The sequence below is a fragment of the Rana temporaria genome, chromosome 9 (genome assembly GCF_905171775.1).
Source record: "Rana temporaria chromosome 9, aRanTem1.1, whole genome shotgun sequence".
Classification (NCBI taxonomy): domain Eukaryota; kingdom Metazoa; phylum Chordata; class Amphibia; order Anura; family Ranidae; genus Rana; species Rana temporaria.
The window spans coordinates 44598475-44613692 of NC_053497.1; the positions used below are offsets into that span (position 1 = coordinate 44598475).

Below are 15218 nucleotides of genomic sequence, written 5' to 3' on the forward strand. Positions count from 1 at the left end.
ATTGGACACAAATCTTTTGGCAGGTAGAACAGTGATTTATTTTAATGATCTACTATATTTATCAAAATTGAAAACATTAAGTTAATGATAGTTTTTCTTTTGAACGTGAACCTTCTACTTTCTAGGGTAAAAAAGGTGGAGTGTCAGGTTAATGATTCCTGCTGTTGAACAATGCTCAGACCCAGAGGCTGCATGGTACATACAGAGTCCTGTTTATGTTAGGAGGACATGCTGCCTGTCACACCTCTATCCCCTGCTCAGGTCTTCGGCGTAATTGTCACTTCAAGGTGTGGCGAACACACTGTCCCTTGGTTACTGTGATCTAATCAATATTTATGGCAATCAGCTGATTGTATTCCCGCCCCGAGCTGTGTGTACTCTAGGCAGATCAGGTCCTCGTCACCCAGTGCAGGCAACACATCATTCTGCACTGCACAGACAGAATGTGCTGGGGAGGTCATAGGTGACCACAGCAAACTGGTGCTGGGTGACTGGACTGGTTTCCATAGTCGGGTCTGCCAGCAGGTACATGCAACATGCCTTCCCTACAGACCAGGAAGAGGATCGGAGTCTGTCTGAACGAGACAAAGAGGAGGAAACTCAACTTTCACGTATTCGAAGAACTCTGCAGGTAAGTCTTTATCTCACGTTACCTGGGTGTGCGACACACTTGCTGTCTTATAATGGCGGTACAGGTGCACTGATATGCGTTGTCTATTATTTCTATTTCTGGCTGAGCCTGGGTATCTAAACTTACCACCCTCAGCGTGTTAAACATTAGGTGCTACAAAACTTTACGGGGTATTTTTATTACAGGGTTAAACCACACAAAACTGATATTTTTATTATTATTATATAGGATTTATATAGCACCAACAGTTTGTGCAGCTCTTTACAATGTTAGGGCAGACAGTACAATTTCATACAGAAGGAATCAGAGGGCCCTGCTCGTTAGAGCTTCCAATCTAGGATAGGGTGACCAGACATCCCCGGTTTCCAGGGACAGTCCCCGGATTAAGGACACTATCCCCGGAACAATTCTGTCCCCAATTTCGTCCCTGGATTGGATTTGAACAGGGGCTGGGGAAATTTTAAAGACAGTCAGTGCAGAATAAAAAATAAAATAAAAATTCTGAATTACAAACCCCTGCTCCTACTATCTTGGGGGGGGGGGTGTATTTTTTTCAATTATCTGAGCCCCTTTCTTGTCATCATTTGCTGGTCGGAGCAGAAGGGAATATTTCTTCAGTTTTGGGTGCATGCCCATTCAGCACTGCTCGCATGTTCTTCTGCCTTGGCTCAAGTCTCTGGCCGGCCGGCCGCCTGCCAGCCTATCTCCTTCCCTTCCCCGGCAGAGTGATCTTCCTCCGCTCTCCACCCAGTAATAGCCGGGGTCTGGAAAGTAAGACTTGACAGGCTGTGAGACGGGCAAAGAGTTGCTGATTGACGCCATTACTAGTCAAAAAAAAATGTCCCCTGATTTCCTTTTTTCAAAATCTGGTCAACTTAATCTAGGAGGAAGGGTCAAGTGATGCAAAAGGGTAAAAAACTGTGAGGGATGATCTACTGAAGAAAATTAAAGTACAGTTGTTAAGTGGAGGCAGAATTGGCTTCTTTGAAGAGAAACGTTTTCAGGGATCGCCTAAAAGTGGATAGATTTGGAGATAGTCTGAGGTAGGGAATTCCAGAGGATGGGAGAGGCTCGGGGGAAGTCCTGGAGGCAAATATGGAAGGAGGTGATGAGGGAGCTAGAGAGCAGGAGGTCTTGGGAGGAATGAAGCGAACGATTAGGTTGGTATTTTGAGACTAGGTTAGTGATGTAGCTGGGGGGCAGAATTGTGGATGGCTTTGTAAGTTATTGTTAGTATTTTGAATTTAATTTGTTGGGGTGAGTGGCAGCCAATGGAGGGATTGGCAGAGAGGGGTAGCAGACACTGAGCGATTTTCAGGGGTGGACTGACAACCCATGGGGCCCCGGGCAATAGAAGATTATGGGGCCCTGGGCATACAGATAGCCACCACGCCAGGAGGCAGTGCAGAGGCAGGGCAGCTAAAATCTCAGGATTTTCACATCAAAAGCATGTCGGTTTAAGACATAGTAGGGACAGGTGTAAAAAAAAAACAAAAAAACACAGATTTTTACATACTGTCCTTGGTTTTATTGAGCCTGGCAACCCTGATGGGGCCCCCTAGTGGCATGGGGCCCTCGGGCAGTGCCCGAAAGTCCCAATGGTCAGTCCGCCCCTGGCGATTTGTGAGGTGGAGGAGTCTGGCAGCAGCATTCATGATGGACTGAAGAGGGGATAGACTATTTAGAGCAGTGGGTTCTCAACCTTATAGTTGCCGTGACCCCTTGATAAAATGTCTCAAGTTGTGGGGACCCCCTAACAGTAAAATTATTTTCATAGCCATGGTTGTCAGCACCCAAGGCAAGACAAGGTATTTGCGCCCCTAACCCACGGACATTTAGCGCTCCCTGAGTCCCTTTCACTCGTACAGTAAAACCCCTTATGGTACATTTTAGGATGTGCCACTGTTTCTCTTTGTTCTCCTTTCTTTGCTTTTTAGCTCTCGCTATCCTAATTTCTTGTTTTGTTCCCCCCCCCCCCCTTCCCTCCCTCTCTAGCCGTCTTTTTTTTTCTTTCTCTTATTCTTTCTCTCCTTTTTCTTGTTCCACTCTCTCTTTTCCTCTCCCTTCCATGAATGCTCTATTTTTATTCTTTCTCTTACTCTTTGGTGGGGGGGGGGGGGGGCGAGTGGCAGTTCTGGTGGGGGGTGGGATCAGTGGCAGTGCTGGGCAGAGTTGGAATGAGTGGCAGTGCTGGGGGGGGGGGGGGGGGGGTGGTTATTTTCTGATCAGCCAACTTACGTGTTCTGATCAAGCCTTATCTGAGAATAGTAGTGGGGACTTATAATGGCAACTATAATCACAGGTAGTGTTAATCACTGTGTCTCCACTTTGTGGTGTCTCGTAGCAGTGACACCTATGCCGAAATCAGGAGATAGGGTCTCCTACAGCTTTTCCCACTTCACATTCTTCACCAGTCAGCTGACCCCCAGCCATGCCGTGAACTGAATGGGTGGCTGCGGGCTTTAGGGACAGCCCTGCTGGGAGAGCAGCGGCGGCATCAGGAACAGCCCAGGATTTGGTGACCCAGGAAAATCGTCATTTGAACCCCAGGTTGAGAACCACTGATGTAGAGGTAAGCCAATGAGGAGGGAGGAGGAGAGAGATTACTAGGGAGTGAATCCGAAGCTTTGTGGTATCATTGGTTAGAAAGGGACATAGTTTGGAGATGTTGCGGAGGTTGAGGCGGAAAGCTTTGGAAAGGTGTTGGATGTGGGGCCAAAAGGAGAGTTCAGAATCCAGGATAACACCTAGCACCCTGACGTGGGGATGGGTGGATGGTTGTGCCTTTGCTCTTGACAGAGAAGTCAGAGGAAGAGGCACATGGGGGAGGAAATATTATGAGCTCAGTTTTGTCATTTTGATGGGTTCCTCGGTCTACACATTTGCTGTGGCCATAGTTACATAGGGCCAGATCCACGAAGCCCGGGCGCAACTTAATTTTTCGGATTTAAAGCGGGGGTTCACCCTATTAAAAAAAATAGAGAGCCCTCAGCGGACGTGTGAACATATACCTGTGGGCGGATGCCCTCCAATCCCTGACCGGCTCTGTGCTGGCGCGGAGCGCTACATGCGAGACTCCCCCCCCCCTCCCTACGGAGGGGCGTGCGACTAGAAGAATTAATCCCTACTCCCTTCTCTCCTCCTCTCTTTCCCTATCTCTGACCGCCCTCTTCTTCTCCCTCTCCTTCTTCCGAGCTACACCTCTACTCTGTTCCTCTAACCTTGACCTTTTTACACGACCCCCACCTGGGGGCCCTTCTGTATAAAAAGAAAAAGTTGGGGCCGGTTGCGCGGTCCGAGCATGTTGCTATGATGTTTTACCACAGGCTGGGGAGCTCCTCCTCCCCTTCCCTGGAGGCCGCCGCGGGCTGTTGGCGCGGGGCGGCCTTCGGGCCTTCCCCCGGGGACGCGGGCCCTTATCGGCGCTGGCGGCCCGCGGGGGGGCTTCCGAGGGGGAAGGTAGCAATGTTTCTAATGCAATGTGTTCTGTTGAGGTGTGATTCTATGCACTGCGTGCACTGTGTGTACTACTGTATGTTTTGCTTGTCGGCCCGCGCGGCCTTATCCCTGTTTTACAAATAAAAAAAAAAAAAAAAAAAAAAAAATTTATTCTAGCATAAAATTCGGCATCGTAGCGTGAGCTACAGTATGCCGGTCTTACATTTTTTATCCCCGTACTCACTGTTTAATCCTACCTAGACGATTCCGACTGCCCACGGGGAATGGGCGTCCATCCAGACGAAAGTGATTGACGGCCGGCTCTGGCGCGTCACGCTTCTCCGAAATAGCCGAAATAGGCTTGGCTCTTCACGGTGCCTGCGCATAGCCTGTGCGCAGGCGCCGTGAAGAGCCGAGACCTTACTCCGCTGTCTTCGGGAGCGTGACGTGCCAGAGTCGGCCGTCAATCAACCTCCCTCTTGCTAGGAACGCCCATTCCCCGCGGCACACGTAATCGTCTAGGTACGATTAAACAGTGAGTACGGGGATAAAAAATGTAAGACCGGCATACTGTAGCTCGCGCTACGATGCCGAATTGTATGCTGAAATGTTGTTCAGCAGGGTGAACCACCGCTTTAAGTTACACCGCCGCAATTTTTCCAAGTTAGTGCCCGATCCACAAAGCACTTACCTGGAAATTTGCGGCGGTGTATCCTAAATCCGGCCGGGGCAGGGCGGGCCAATTCAAATGGGGCGAGTCCCATTTAAATTAGGCACGCTCCCACGCCGGACGTACTGCGCATGCTCCATTTCCGAACTCCCGCCGTGCTTTGCGCGCCGTGACGTCATTTTTATATCGAAAGGCGACGCGCATAGCGTAATTCCTTATTCCCGGACAGCTTAGGCAAACGACGTTGATTTTTAAATTTCGACGCGGGAACGACGGCCATACTTTAGACAGCAATACACTTGCTGACTAAAGTTAGGGCAGCAAAAAAAAAGTGTAAATTTGCGACGGGAAACTATACTAGCGGCGACGTAGCGAACGCGAAAAACCGTCGTGGATCGCCGTAACTCCTAATTTGCATACCCGACGCTGGTTTACGATGCAAACTCCCCCCAGCGGCGGCCGCGGTACTGCATCCAAAGATCCGACAGTGTAAAACAATTACACATGTCGGATCTTAGGGATATCTATGCGTAACTGATTCTATGAATTAGCCGCATTGATAGAAACAGGGATACGACAGCGTATCAGCAGATACGCCTGCGTATCCCTTTTGTGGATCTGGCCCATAGTTACATAGTTAGTTAGGTTGAAAAAAAGACACAAGTCCATCAAGTTCAACCATAAGAAATAAATAATAATAGTATCGTACAATCCCATACACCCAATTCTATACCCACAGTTGATCCAGAGGAAGGCAAAAAACCCCAGCAGAGCATGATCCAATTTGCTACAGCAGGGGAAAAAATTCCTTCCTGATCCCCCGAGAGGCAATCGGATTTACCCTGGATCAACTTTACCTATACAGGGAGTGCAGAATTATTAGGCAAATGAGTATTTTGACCACATCATCCTCTTTATGCATGTTGTCTTACTCCAAGCTGTATAGGCTCGAAAGCCTACTACCAATTAAGCATATTAGGTGATGTGCATCTCTGTAATGAGAAGGTGTGTGGTCTAATGACATCAACACCCTATATCAGTGTGTGCATAATTATTAGGCAACTTCCTTTCCTTTGGCAAAATGGGTCAAAAGAAGGACTTGACAGGCTCAGAAAAGTCAAAAATAGTGAGATAGCTCGCAGAGGGATGCAGCACTCTTAAAATTGCAAAGCTTCTGAAGCGTGATCATCGAACAATCAAGTGTTTCATTCAAAATAGTCAACAGGTCGCAAGAAGCGTGTGGAAAAGCCAAGGTGCAAAATAACTGCCCATGAACTGAGAAAAGTCAAGCGTGCAGCTGCCAAGATGCCACTTGCCACCAGTTTGGCTATATTCAGAGCTGCAACATCACTGGAGTGCCAAAAAGCACAAGGTGTGCAATACTCAGAGACATGGCCAAGGTAAGAAAGGCTGAAAGACGACCACCACTGAACAAGACACACAAGCTGAAACGTCAAGAATGGGCCAAGAAATATCTCAAGAATGATTTTTCTAAGGTTTTATGGACTGATGAAATGAGAGTGAGTCTTGATGGGCCAGATGGATGGGCCCGTGGCTGGATTGGTAAAGGGCAGAGAGCTCCAGTCCGACTCAGATGCCAGCAAGGTGGTGGTGGAGTACTGGTTTGGGCTGGTATCATCAAAGATGAGCTTGTGGGGCCTTTTCGGGTTGAGGATGGAGTCAAGCTCAACTCCCAGTCCTACTGCCAGTTTCTGGAAGACACCTTCTTCAAGCAGTGGTACAGGAAGAAGTCTGCATCCTTCAAGAAAAACATGATTTTCATGCAGGACAATGCTCCAGCACACGCGTCCAAGTACTCCACAGCGTGGCTGGCAAGAAAGGGTATAAAGGAAGAAAAACTAATGACATGGCCTCCTTGTTCACCTGATTCTGAACCCCATTGAGAACCTGTGGGTCCATCATCAAATGTGAGATTTACAAGGAGGGAAAACAGTACACCTCTCTGAACAGTGTCTGGGAGGCTGTGGTTGCTGCTGCATCGCAATGTTGATGGTGAACAGATCAAAACACTGACATAATCCATGGATGGCAGGCTTTTGAGTGTCCTTGCAAAGAAAGGTGGCTATATTGGTCACTGATTTGTTTTGTTTTGTTTTGAATGTCAGAAATGTATATTTGTGAATGTTGAGATGTTATATTGGTTTCACTGGTAAAAATAAATAATTGAAATGGGTATATATTTTTTTTTTGTTAAGTTGCCTAATAATTATGCACAGTAATAGTCACCTGCACACACAGATATCCCCCTAAAATAGCTAAAACTAAAAACAAAACTAAAAACTACTTCCAAAAATATTCAGCTTTGATATTAATGAGTTTTTTGGGTTCATTGAGAACATGGTTGTTGTTCAATAATAAAATTAATCCTCAAAAATACAACTTGCCTAATAATTCTGCACTCCCTGTAAATGTCAGTACCCAGTTATATTCTGTACTTTCTTAAAGCACTTTAATGAGCTGACCAGAACCACCTCTGCAGGGAGTCTATTCCACATTTTCACAGCTCTTACTGTGAAGAAACCTTTCTGTATTTGGAGGTGAAATCTCTTTTCCTCTAGACGTAAAGAGTACCCCCTTGTCCTCAGTGTTGACCGTTATAAGGGAGTCCCACTCCACTAGCATGCAGAATGTAACAGGTCCAGGAACACACAAAGGTATGCACTTAAAAATCCAAAGAAATTGGAAATTATGGAGATCCAGGGCTTTTTTCAGCAGGAACATGGGGGAGCGCAGTTCCCGCATCTCCAGCACTGACTCTATGTATGTAATGGCAAGGGGTGCTGGGGTTTGTTGCAGGGTCTATTGATGCTGACTGCTGGGGGATCTATTCTAGCTGGAGGGGATCTATTTTTACAGAAGGGTCTATTTTTGCTAGTTTGGGCCTACTGTTGCTGGGGGTGGGTCTTATTTTGCAGGGGGTCAGTTATTCCTGGGAGAGATCTACTGGTAAGGGAGGGGTCTATTGTTGCTGGAGAGTCTATTGATGCTGGCTGTGATGATCTATTGTTGCTGCCAGGGGGATTTTGTTTTGTGTGGTCCATTTCTGTTAGGGGGGGGGGGGGTTCTATTGTTGCTAGATGGGGCTATATTGTTACTGGCTACTAGGGTTTTTTTTTTACTGATTTTCCTGTTATCATTAACAAATGCCATACACATTACTTATCACCACAAACTGATACTTGGTTCTGTATTCTCCAAACGGGTTTTAGCCACATTTAGTCATGTTTGGCGTCTGAAACGTAGAAATCTTCTGCGTCTGAACCCAATTTTTTGCTTTCAAAGAAATGCTGTGAAAACGCAACTGCCTAAAAATGGCAATAAACCAGACTGTGTACATGGTCACATAAAATAACATTGAATGAGTTCAGGAGCAGTTGAAAAAAGCATCCAACTGCCTCTGAACGTACGTTTAGCAGCGTCCCGTGTACATGGGGCCTTAGGTGACTGTGTACCATTCTCACCCAACTATTTTATCATGTACCTGGATCTACATTACAGTGGCTGTACATTACAGGACTGGATATAGAGTGGTATTTAGAAATCAGAACATGCCTAGTTTATGTGATAAGATTTATGTATGTATCAGTGTTTTTGTCTTTATAATATACTTTATTCATTGCTCTCTCCTTTCTTCCTAGGAATCACGGCTATGATGTGACAGAGGTGAGTGTTTAGTGAAATATTCTCCTTTTGTTGTCAGATCAGGTGACAACGTGACAGCCAAACCTGAACATTCTGGTATAACGCGCCCCCGACATTCCTGACACTGACAATACAGGGGAATCCGATGACCTCATCTTCCAGGAAAATACCTTTTTGACAGATTTCATTATTGGAGTTTGCTAAAGCTGGGTATACACCAGTAGAATTATGTAACTGAATATTTGAATGTCAGTCGAATGTTTTTAATTTGCTTTGAACATTTGATTTTGGAAAGAATGGACTTTACTGAATGAAAACCATATACCGTATTTATGGAGGTATTGCGCGCTCCGGCGTATAACGCGCACCCCTAAAGTGGACCCGCATTCCTGTAAAAAAAAAAGATTTTAGTACTTACAGTTTTGGTGTCTTGCGCGGCGGCCTCGTCGGGTTCGGCGTCCGTCTGCGGCCTCGGTGGTGTCCTCCTCGTCAGGTCCGGCGTCCTTCTGCGGTGTCCTCCCCGCTCGATCCCCGCTTCCCGCGCTGAGTTTGAACTACTACGCCGGCATATACCGAGCGCAGTACACTCGTGTATAGTCAGGCAGGCTCGGCTCCTCTCGCGGTCACGTCCTGCCCGACTATACACGAGTGTACTGCGCTCGGTATCTGCCGGCGCAGTAGTTCAAACTCGGCGCGGGAAGCGGGTATCGGCGTATATCGCGCACCCACGATTTTGCCCTGAATTTTAGGGCAAAAAAGTGCGCGGTATACGCCGATAAATACGGTACATTGTTAGGAGTTCATAGATTTAAGAAAAAAAATCAATCCTTCTTTATTTTTTTATCACTTTAGTCAAAAATTAACATTGATATGACCCCACTAATAAATAGAAAAAAAAAAAAAAAATGTTCTTCGAATTAAAAATGTCAAACCAAATTCTACTAGTGTATACCCAGCATAGGAGTGTTATAAAGGGATGAAGCTATCCTATGCTCTCTGAATTTAGTTCTTTCAAGTATGTTCATCTGTCCAAAAATGGCCATACATGTTGCAATCAGATTGTAAATCTTTGTACAATTCTTTTATATTTAAAGGAATTACTGTTAAAGTGAGGAACTATCTACGTTGGGGTGACCAGACATCCCCGGTTTCAGGGGACAGTCCCCAGATTGAGGAAACTGTCCCCAGACCAAGTCTGTCCCCAGTTTTGTCCCCAGATTGTATTTGAACAGGGGCTGGGGCAATTTCAAAGACTGCTCCTACTAGCTTAGAGGGGTGTATTTTTTCCCATTCAGCTCCGCTCACATGTTCTTCTGCCTTGGCTCAAGTCCCGGCCTGCTGCCTGCCTTCTTATCTCCTTGCCTTGCCTGGTGGCGTGATCTTCATCCGCACCCCACCCAGTAGTAGCCGAGGCCTGGAGAGTTATGCCCTGTACACACGATAGGTTAGTCTGATGAAAACGGTCCATCAGACTAACCTATCGTGTGTACGCAGCATAAGACTTAACAGGCTGTGAGGCAGGCGGTTGCGGCGACGGGCAGAGAGTCGCTGATTGCTGCCATTACTAGTAAAAAATAAAATATGTCCCCGGATTTCATTTTAAAAATCTGGTCACCTTAATCTACGTGACCCTTTTAATCTGTATCCCTTCAGGCAGGTTCTTGCACTACATAGCTGTTGGTGGCTGAACGAAAAAAAGCAATTCATCAATGGCCCGCTTTTATCACTTTAAGCAGAGTTCCACACTGAAATATTTTTTTTTCATTTTCCCAGTCCTTGATTAATAATGACAAACATATTTACTTACCCGAAGTGCCCTGTTGCTAGGTGGTGGCTCCTAATCTGCCACATCCATCTCCACAGCGATCTGCAGCACTCCGCATCACTTCCTCCCTCGCCTTTTCTCTGGGGAAATGTGAGTCATCATTTCCCAGGAGTCAGGCGGATCTATCTATCTAAGTTGCCATAACAACGTTACAGGACCTTCCTCCGTTGCCGCCCGTTGTTTTGACAACTTGATAAACAACCGGCGCTACGGCTACCGGAGCATCGCGCATGCGCAAGATCGAGATGTGCATGCTGGTTACTTGTTACCTTTACAACCCCTTTAAGTCACAATGGAAAGACAGAAGTAGTTTGGACGAGCTACAAAATTTCTTCAACATTATAAATCAATTCCAGTTGAATGTGACTATCTATTACTAGATAGACCATAACCTACTACTGCTAGACAGACCATAACCTACTACTGCTAGATAGACCATAACCTACTACTAGATGGATAGACCATGATCTACTACTGCTAGATAGACCATAGCCTACTTCTAGATGGATAGACCATAATCTACTACTGCTAGATGGACCATGATCTACTACTGCTAGATGGACCATGATCTACTACTGCTAGATAGACCATAACCTACTACTAGATGGATAGACCATGATCTACTACTGCTAGATAGACCATAGCCTACTACTAGATGGATAGACCATAATCTACTACTGCTAGATGGACCATGATCTACTACTGCTAGATGGACCATGATCTACTACTGCTAGATGGACCATGATCTACTACTGCTAGATGGACCATGATCTACTACTGCTAGATGGACCATGATCTACTACTGCTAGATGGACCATGATCTACTACTGCTAGATGGACCATGATCTACTACTGCTAGATGGACCATGATCTACTACTGCTAGATGGACCATGATCTACTACTGCTAGATGGACCATGATCTACTACTGCTAGATGGACCATGATCTACTACTGCTAGATGGACCATGATCTACTACTGCTAGATGGACCATGATCTACTACTGCTAGACAGACCATGATCTACTACTGCTAGATTGACCAGAACTTACTACTGCTAGATAGACCCTGATCTACTACTGCAGTACTGCTAGATGGACTATGATCTACTACTGCTAGATAGACCATGTTGTATACAGTTAAGAAAAATATCTGTAGACATGATACAATCTCCATACAATTGTTCTCCAGAATGATCATGGAATGAACATACCAGTTGGGTTTAATGCCGCGTACACACGGTCGTTTTTCGGCATGAAAAAAAAATGAAATTTTTTCAACTTCATCATTAAAAACGACGTTGCCCACACCATCGTTTTTAAAAAATGATCTAGCAAAGCGCAGTGACGTACAACACGTACGACAGCACTCTGAAGGGGATGTTCTATTCGCCTTTGGGCTGCTTTAGCTGATTCCTTGTTAGTAAAAGATGATTCGCGCTTTTCTGTCTGTTACAGCGTGATGAATGTGCCTACGTGATGAATGGTAGTTTTACCAGAATGAGCGCTCCCGTCTCAGAACTTGCTTCTGAGCATGCGCAGGTTTTTTTACGTCGTTTTAGCCCAAACACGATTATTTTTTACAACCCTAAAAAAACAACATTTTAAAAAACGACATTAAAAAATGCAGCATGTTCAAATTTTTTTTTGTCGTTTTTCAAAAACGATGTGAAGCCCACACACAATGATTTTAAATTACGTTTTAAAAAATATTTTCATGCCGAAAAATGACCGTGTGTACGCGGCATTAGTGTTTCTGCCCTTTGGAGACATACTTGGCACCAAACCTATCTCTAGGCAAATGTAGATAATTTCTGTGAGATCAATGGGCCGGGGATTATCTGCAAATATTAGTGATGGCCCACAGACATATGATGATTTCTTCTGACTTCTTTTTTCTTATGTTGTGTTTTAATGTCATCATTTGTTTCTACAAGTAGCTTATCATTTTTGTCTATCTTGCATTTTTCTAGGTTGACCTCACTAAGTGCCTGAATAATCAAGGGCCCTTTGACCTAATCATCCACAAGTTATCGGACCTCCTGGTGGAGGCCGGTCAGGACCTCACTTCCCATCACCTTGTCCAGAGGCTTCAGGTAAGCTTGAAAACATTGATTAGTAGGGCTTTTTTTACTCTTGATAATGTTAAAGCAGTGTTAAACCCAAAAGCAAACATTTATTATATTACAGCTCAACAATTCTTAGGCCCCATACACACCATAGAATCTATCCGCAGATAAATCCCATCGAATGGGTTTCAGCGGATAGATTCTATGGTGTGTACACTCCGGCGGATATTTATCCGCGGATATTTCCGAATTTCAGCAGATAGATATTTGTCGACATGCACAGAATATCTATCTGCTGGAATCGGATCCCACGGATGGATCCGCTCGTCTGTACAGACTCACCGGATCCATCCGTCCAAAGGGATTCCCCGCACGCGTCGTAATGATTTGACGCATGCGTGGAATTCCTTATATGACAGCATCGCGCCCGTCGCCGCGTCATAATCGCGGCGACGGCGCGACACGTCATCGCCAGAGGATTTCCGCGCGGATTTCAATGCGATGGTGAGTACACTCCATCGCATAGAAATCTGCGGAAATCTTTGAGAGGATTTATCCGTGGAAACGGTCCGCTGGACCGTATCCGCGGATAAATTCTCTCGTGTGTATGGGGCCTTAGATGTGATGACTGTATTAGTTTTCCTTTTTTTAGGCTTTCTTTCTTCTATTTTCATCTGGTGATCCAGCCAGTAAATTTTTTTTGGACAGAAAAGCTCTCTTGCAGTTACAGGGATGAGACAAGCCATTTAACAGCGGCAGGGGTGCTTAAAATGATTATTTGTGTAAAGCCTTGATCCCAAAAGAAAAAAAACTGTCTGCTGTAACTGATTAAAAATGTATTAGCAGGAATTCAGCTTCAATTTGTTAGTATATTTAAATCTGCTAATACTTCTAACACTCTGATCCCCCTAGACTGACAATGCATAGAATGCATTAAGGTGAAAAAACAAGAACCTTTACAACCCCTTTAAGGGGCAGCTGCTTTTGGGCGCCACAACAATGACTGGGCCTGGGGCAGCTTCCCTTTTGCCCTGTGTTAAAGATGGTCCTGATTGCTAGAATACACCCCATTCTTGAAAAGGCTGAGCGCCGATCAGATACTCTATTGTTTTCCGGGTATGAGACAGGAAGTCTTGGCTTAAACCCAGAACACAGTGTGGTATTCTTTATGTAGCCTCAGCTACATAAAGCTTATCCCACAAATCCAGCAGCCTCCATAGTTTGATTGGGCCAGCGTGGCGCAATGTCCCATGTAAAGTGTATGAAAAGCTGGAGTTCAGCTTTAAGCTGCTTACATCTACCCAATCTCCCCCAAAATAATGTGTGTGAAGATATCTGCCCATAGGTTAATATTTTTCTGTATCATAGTCAACATTGATTTTTAGTCCTTCCCTCTCCTCTGCGATTGCCTCCTAATTATGTCATTATCACCCTTAGGGAGTCAAACAATGATGCTCAAATTGGGAGCATTTCTTGTAAATATTGATAAGGTTATGGTCTCCCTCATTAAAGAGAAACTTAAATAAAAAAAAATGAAAAACTTCCTTTCAAGAGTTTAAAAGGTCCAACTGTAAAATCCTATACTACAGATTGGGCATAATCTAAATGTCTATCAAACAAATTTTAAATATCAGTACCCAGTTTATATTGTAATTCACAAGCAAACAATATAGATAGAGTAATATAAGGTAAAACCTCTGCCAAGTGCTTTTTGCTCTCTGTGTCCCATTTGGGAGATTTTCCTTCACCTTTCTTAGATACAACATTAAGTAAAAGGCGATGTCTTCAAAGTGAGAGGAAATCCTCTCTTAGGCTCGGTTCACATTATTGTGGGTCATGCATCCCGTGTTTGCTCGGGTACGGCAGCCCAATTATTTGAATGGGTTGCTGTTCCGCATGAAACATACAACAAAGGTGCATGGACCGTTTTAAAAAATGCGGCCGCACAGAGAAACTGCATGGTCAACATTGATTGTAAGTCCTTCCCTCTCCTCTGTGATTGCCTCCTAATTATGTCATTATCACCCTTAGGGAGTCAAACAATGATGCTCAAATTGGGAGCATTTATTGTAAATATTGATAAGGTCATTAAAGAGAAACTTAAATGAAAAAAAAATGAAAAAACTTCCTTTCAAGAGTTTAAAAGGTCCAGCTGTAAAATCCTATGCTACAGATTGGGCATAATCTAAATGTCCATCAAACAAATTTTTAATATCAGTACCCAGTTGCTATTGTAAATCACAAGCAAACAATAAAGATAGAGTAATATAAGGTAAAACCTCTGCCAAGTTCGTTTTGCTCTCTGTGTCCCATTTGGGAGATTTTCTTTCACTTCCTTTCTTAGGCCCCGTACACACGTCCGAGAAACTCGACGGGCAAAACACATCGTTTTGCTCGTCGAGTTCCTTGTGAAGCCGCCGAGGATCTCGGCGAGCCAAGTTTCCCCATTGACTAACGAGGAAATAGAGAACACGTCCTCGGCCAAAAGTGTACACACGACCGGGTTTCTCGGCAGAATACGGCTCTAATCAAGTTTCTGGCTGAATTCTGCCGAGAAACTCGGTCGTGTGTACGGGGCCTCAGATACAACATTAAGTAAAAGGCGATCTCTTCAAAGTGAGAGGAAAGCCTCTCTTAGGCTCGGTTCACATTATTGTGGGTCGTGCATCCCGTGTTTGCTTGTGTATGGCAGCCCAATTATTTGAACGGGTTGCTGTTCCGCATGAAACATACAACAAAGGTGCATGGACCTTTTTTTAAAATGCGGCTGCACAGAAAAACTGCATAGTCTTTGTTCACGCACCCAGGATCGCTCTGCAGGCTGTGATTTGTGGGGTTGCCATTCAAATTAAATGGCTTCTTGCATGAGCAGTGCGATTCGGCTGCAGGTGTGGGAATCAATGTGATTCCCGCAGCCTGCAACCA

At 45.0% G+C, this 15218-nt stretch overlaps 1 protein-coding gene across 1 annotated transcript in view; it reads left to right on the forward strand.

Annotated features, from left to right (window-relative positions):
• Positions 1 to 201: 201 nt before the first annotated feature.
• LOC120913422 (inositol-tetrakisphosphate 1-kinase-like) overlaps positions 202 to 15218 on the forward strand; it is a 49116-nt gene continuing 34099 nt past the window's right edge. The window contains exons 1-3 of the mRNA XM_040323339.1: positions 202 to 631; positions 8399 to 8423; positions 12198 to 12320. Coding sequence (XP_040179273.1) covers positions 537 to 631; positions 8399 to 8423; positions 12198 to 12320 — 243 coding nt within the window. The 5' untranslated portion in view covers positions 202 to 536. The remainder of the gene's footprint in view (positions 632 to 8398; positions 8424 to 12197; positions 12321 to 15218) is intronic.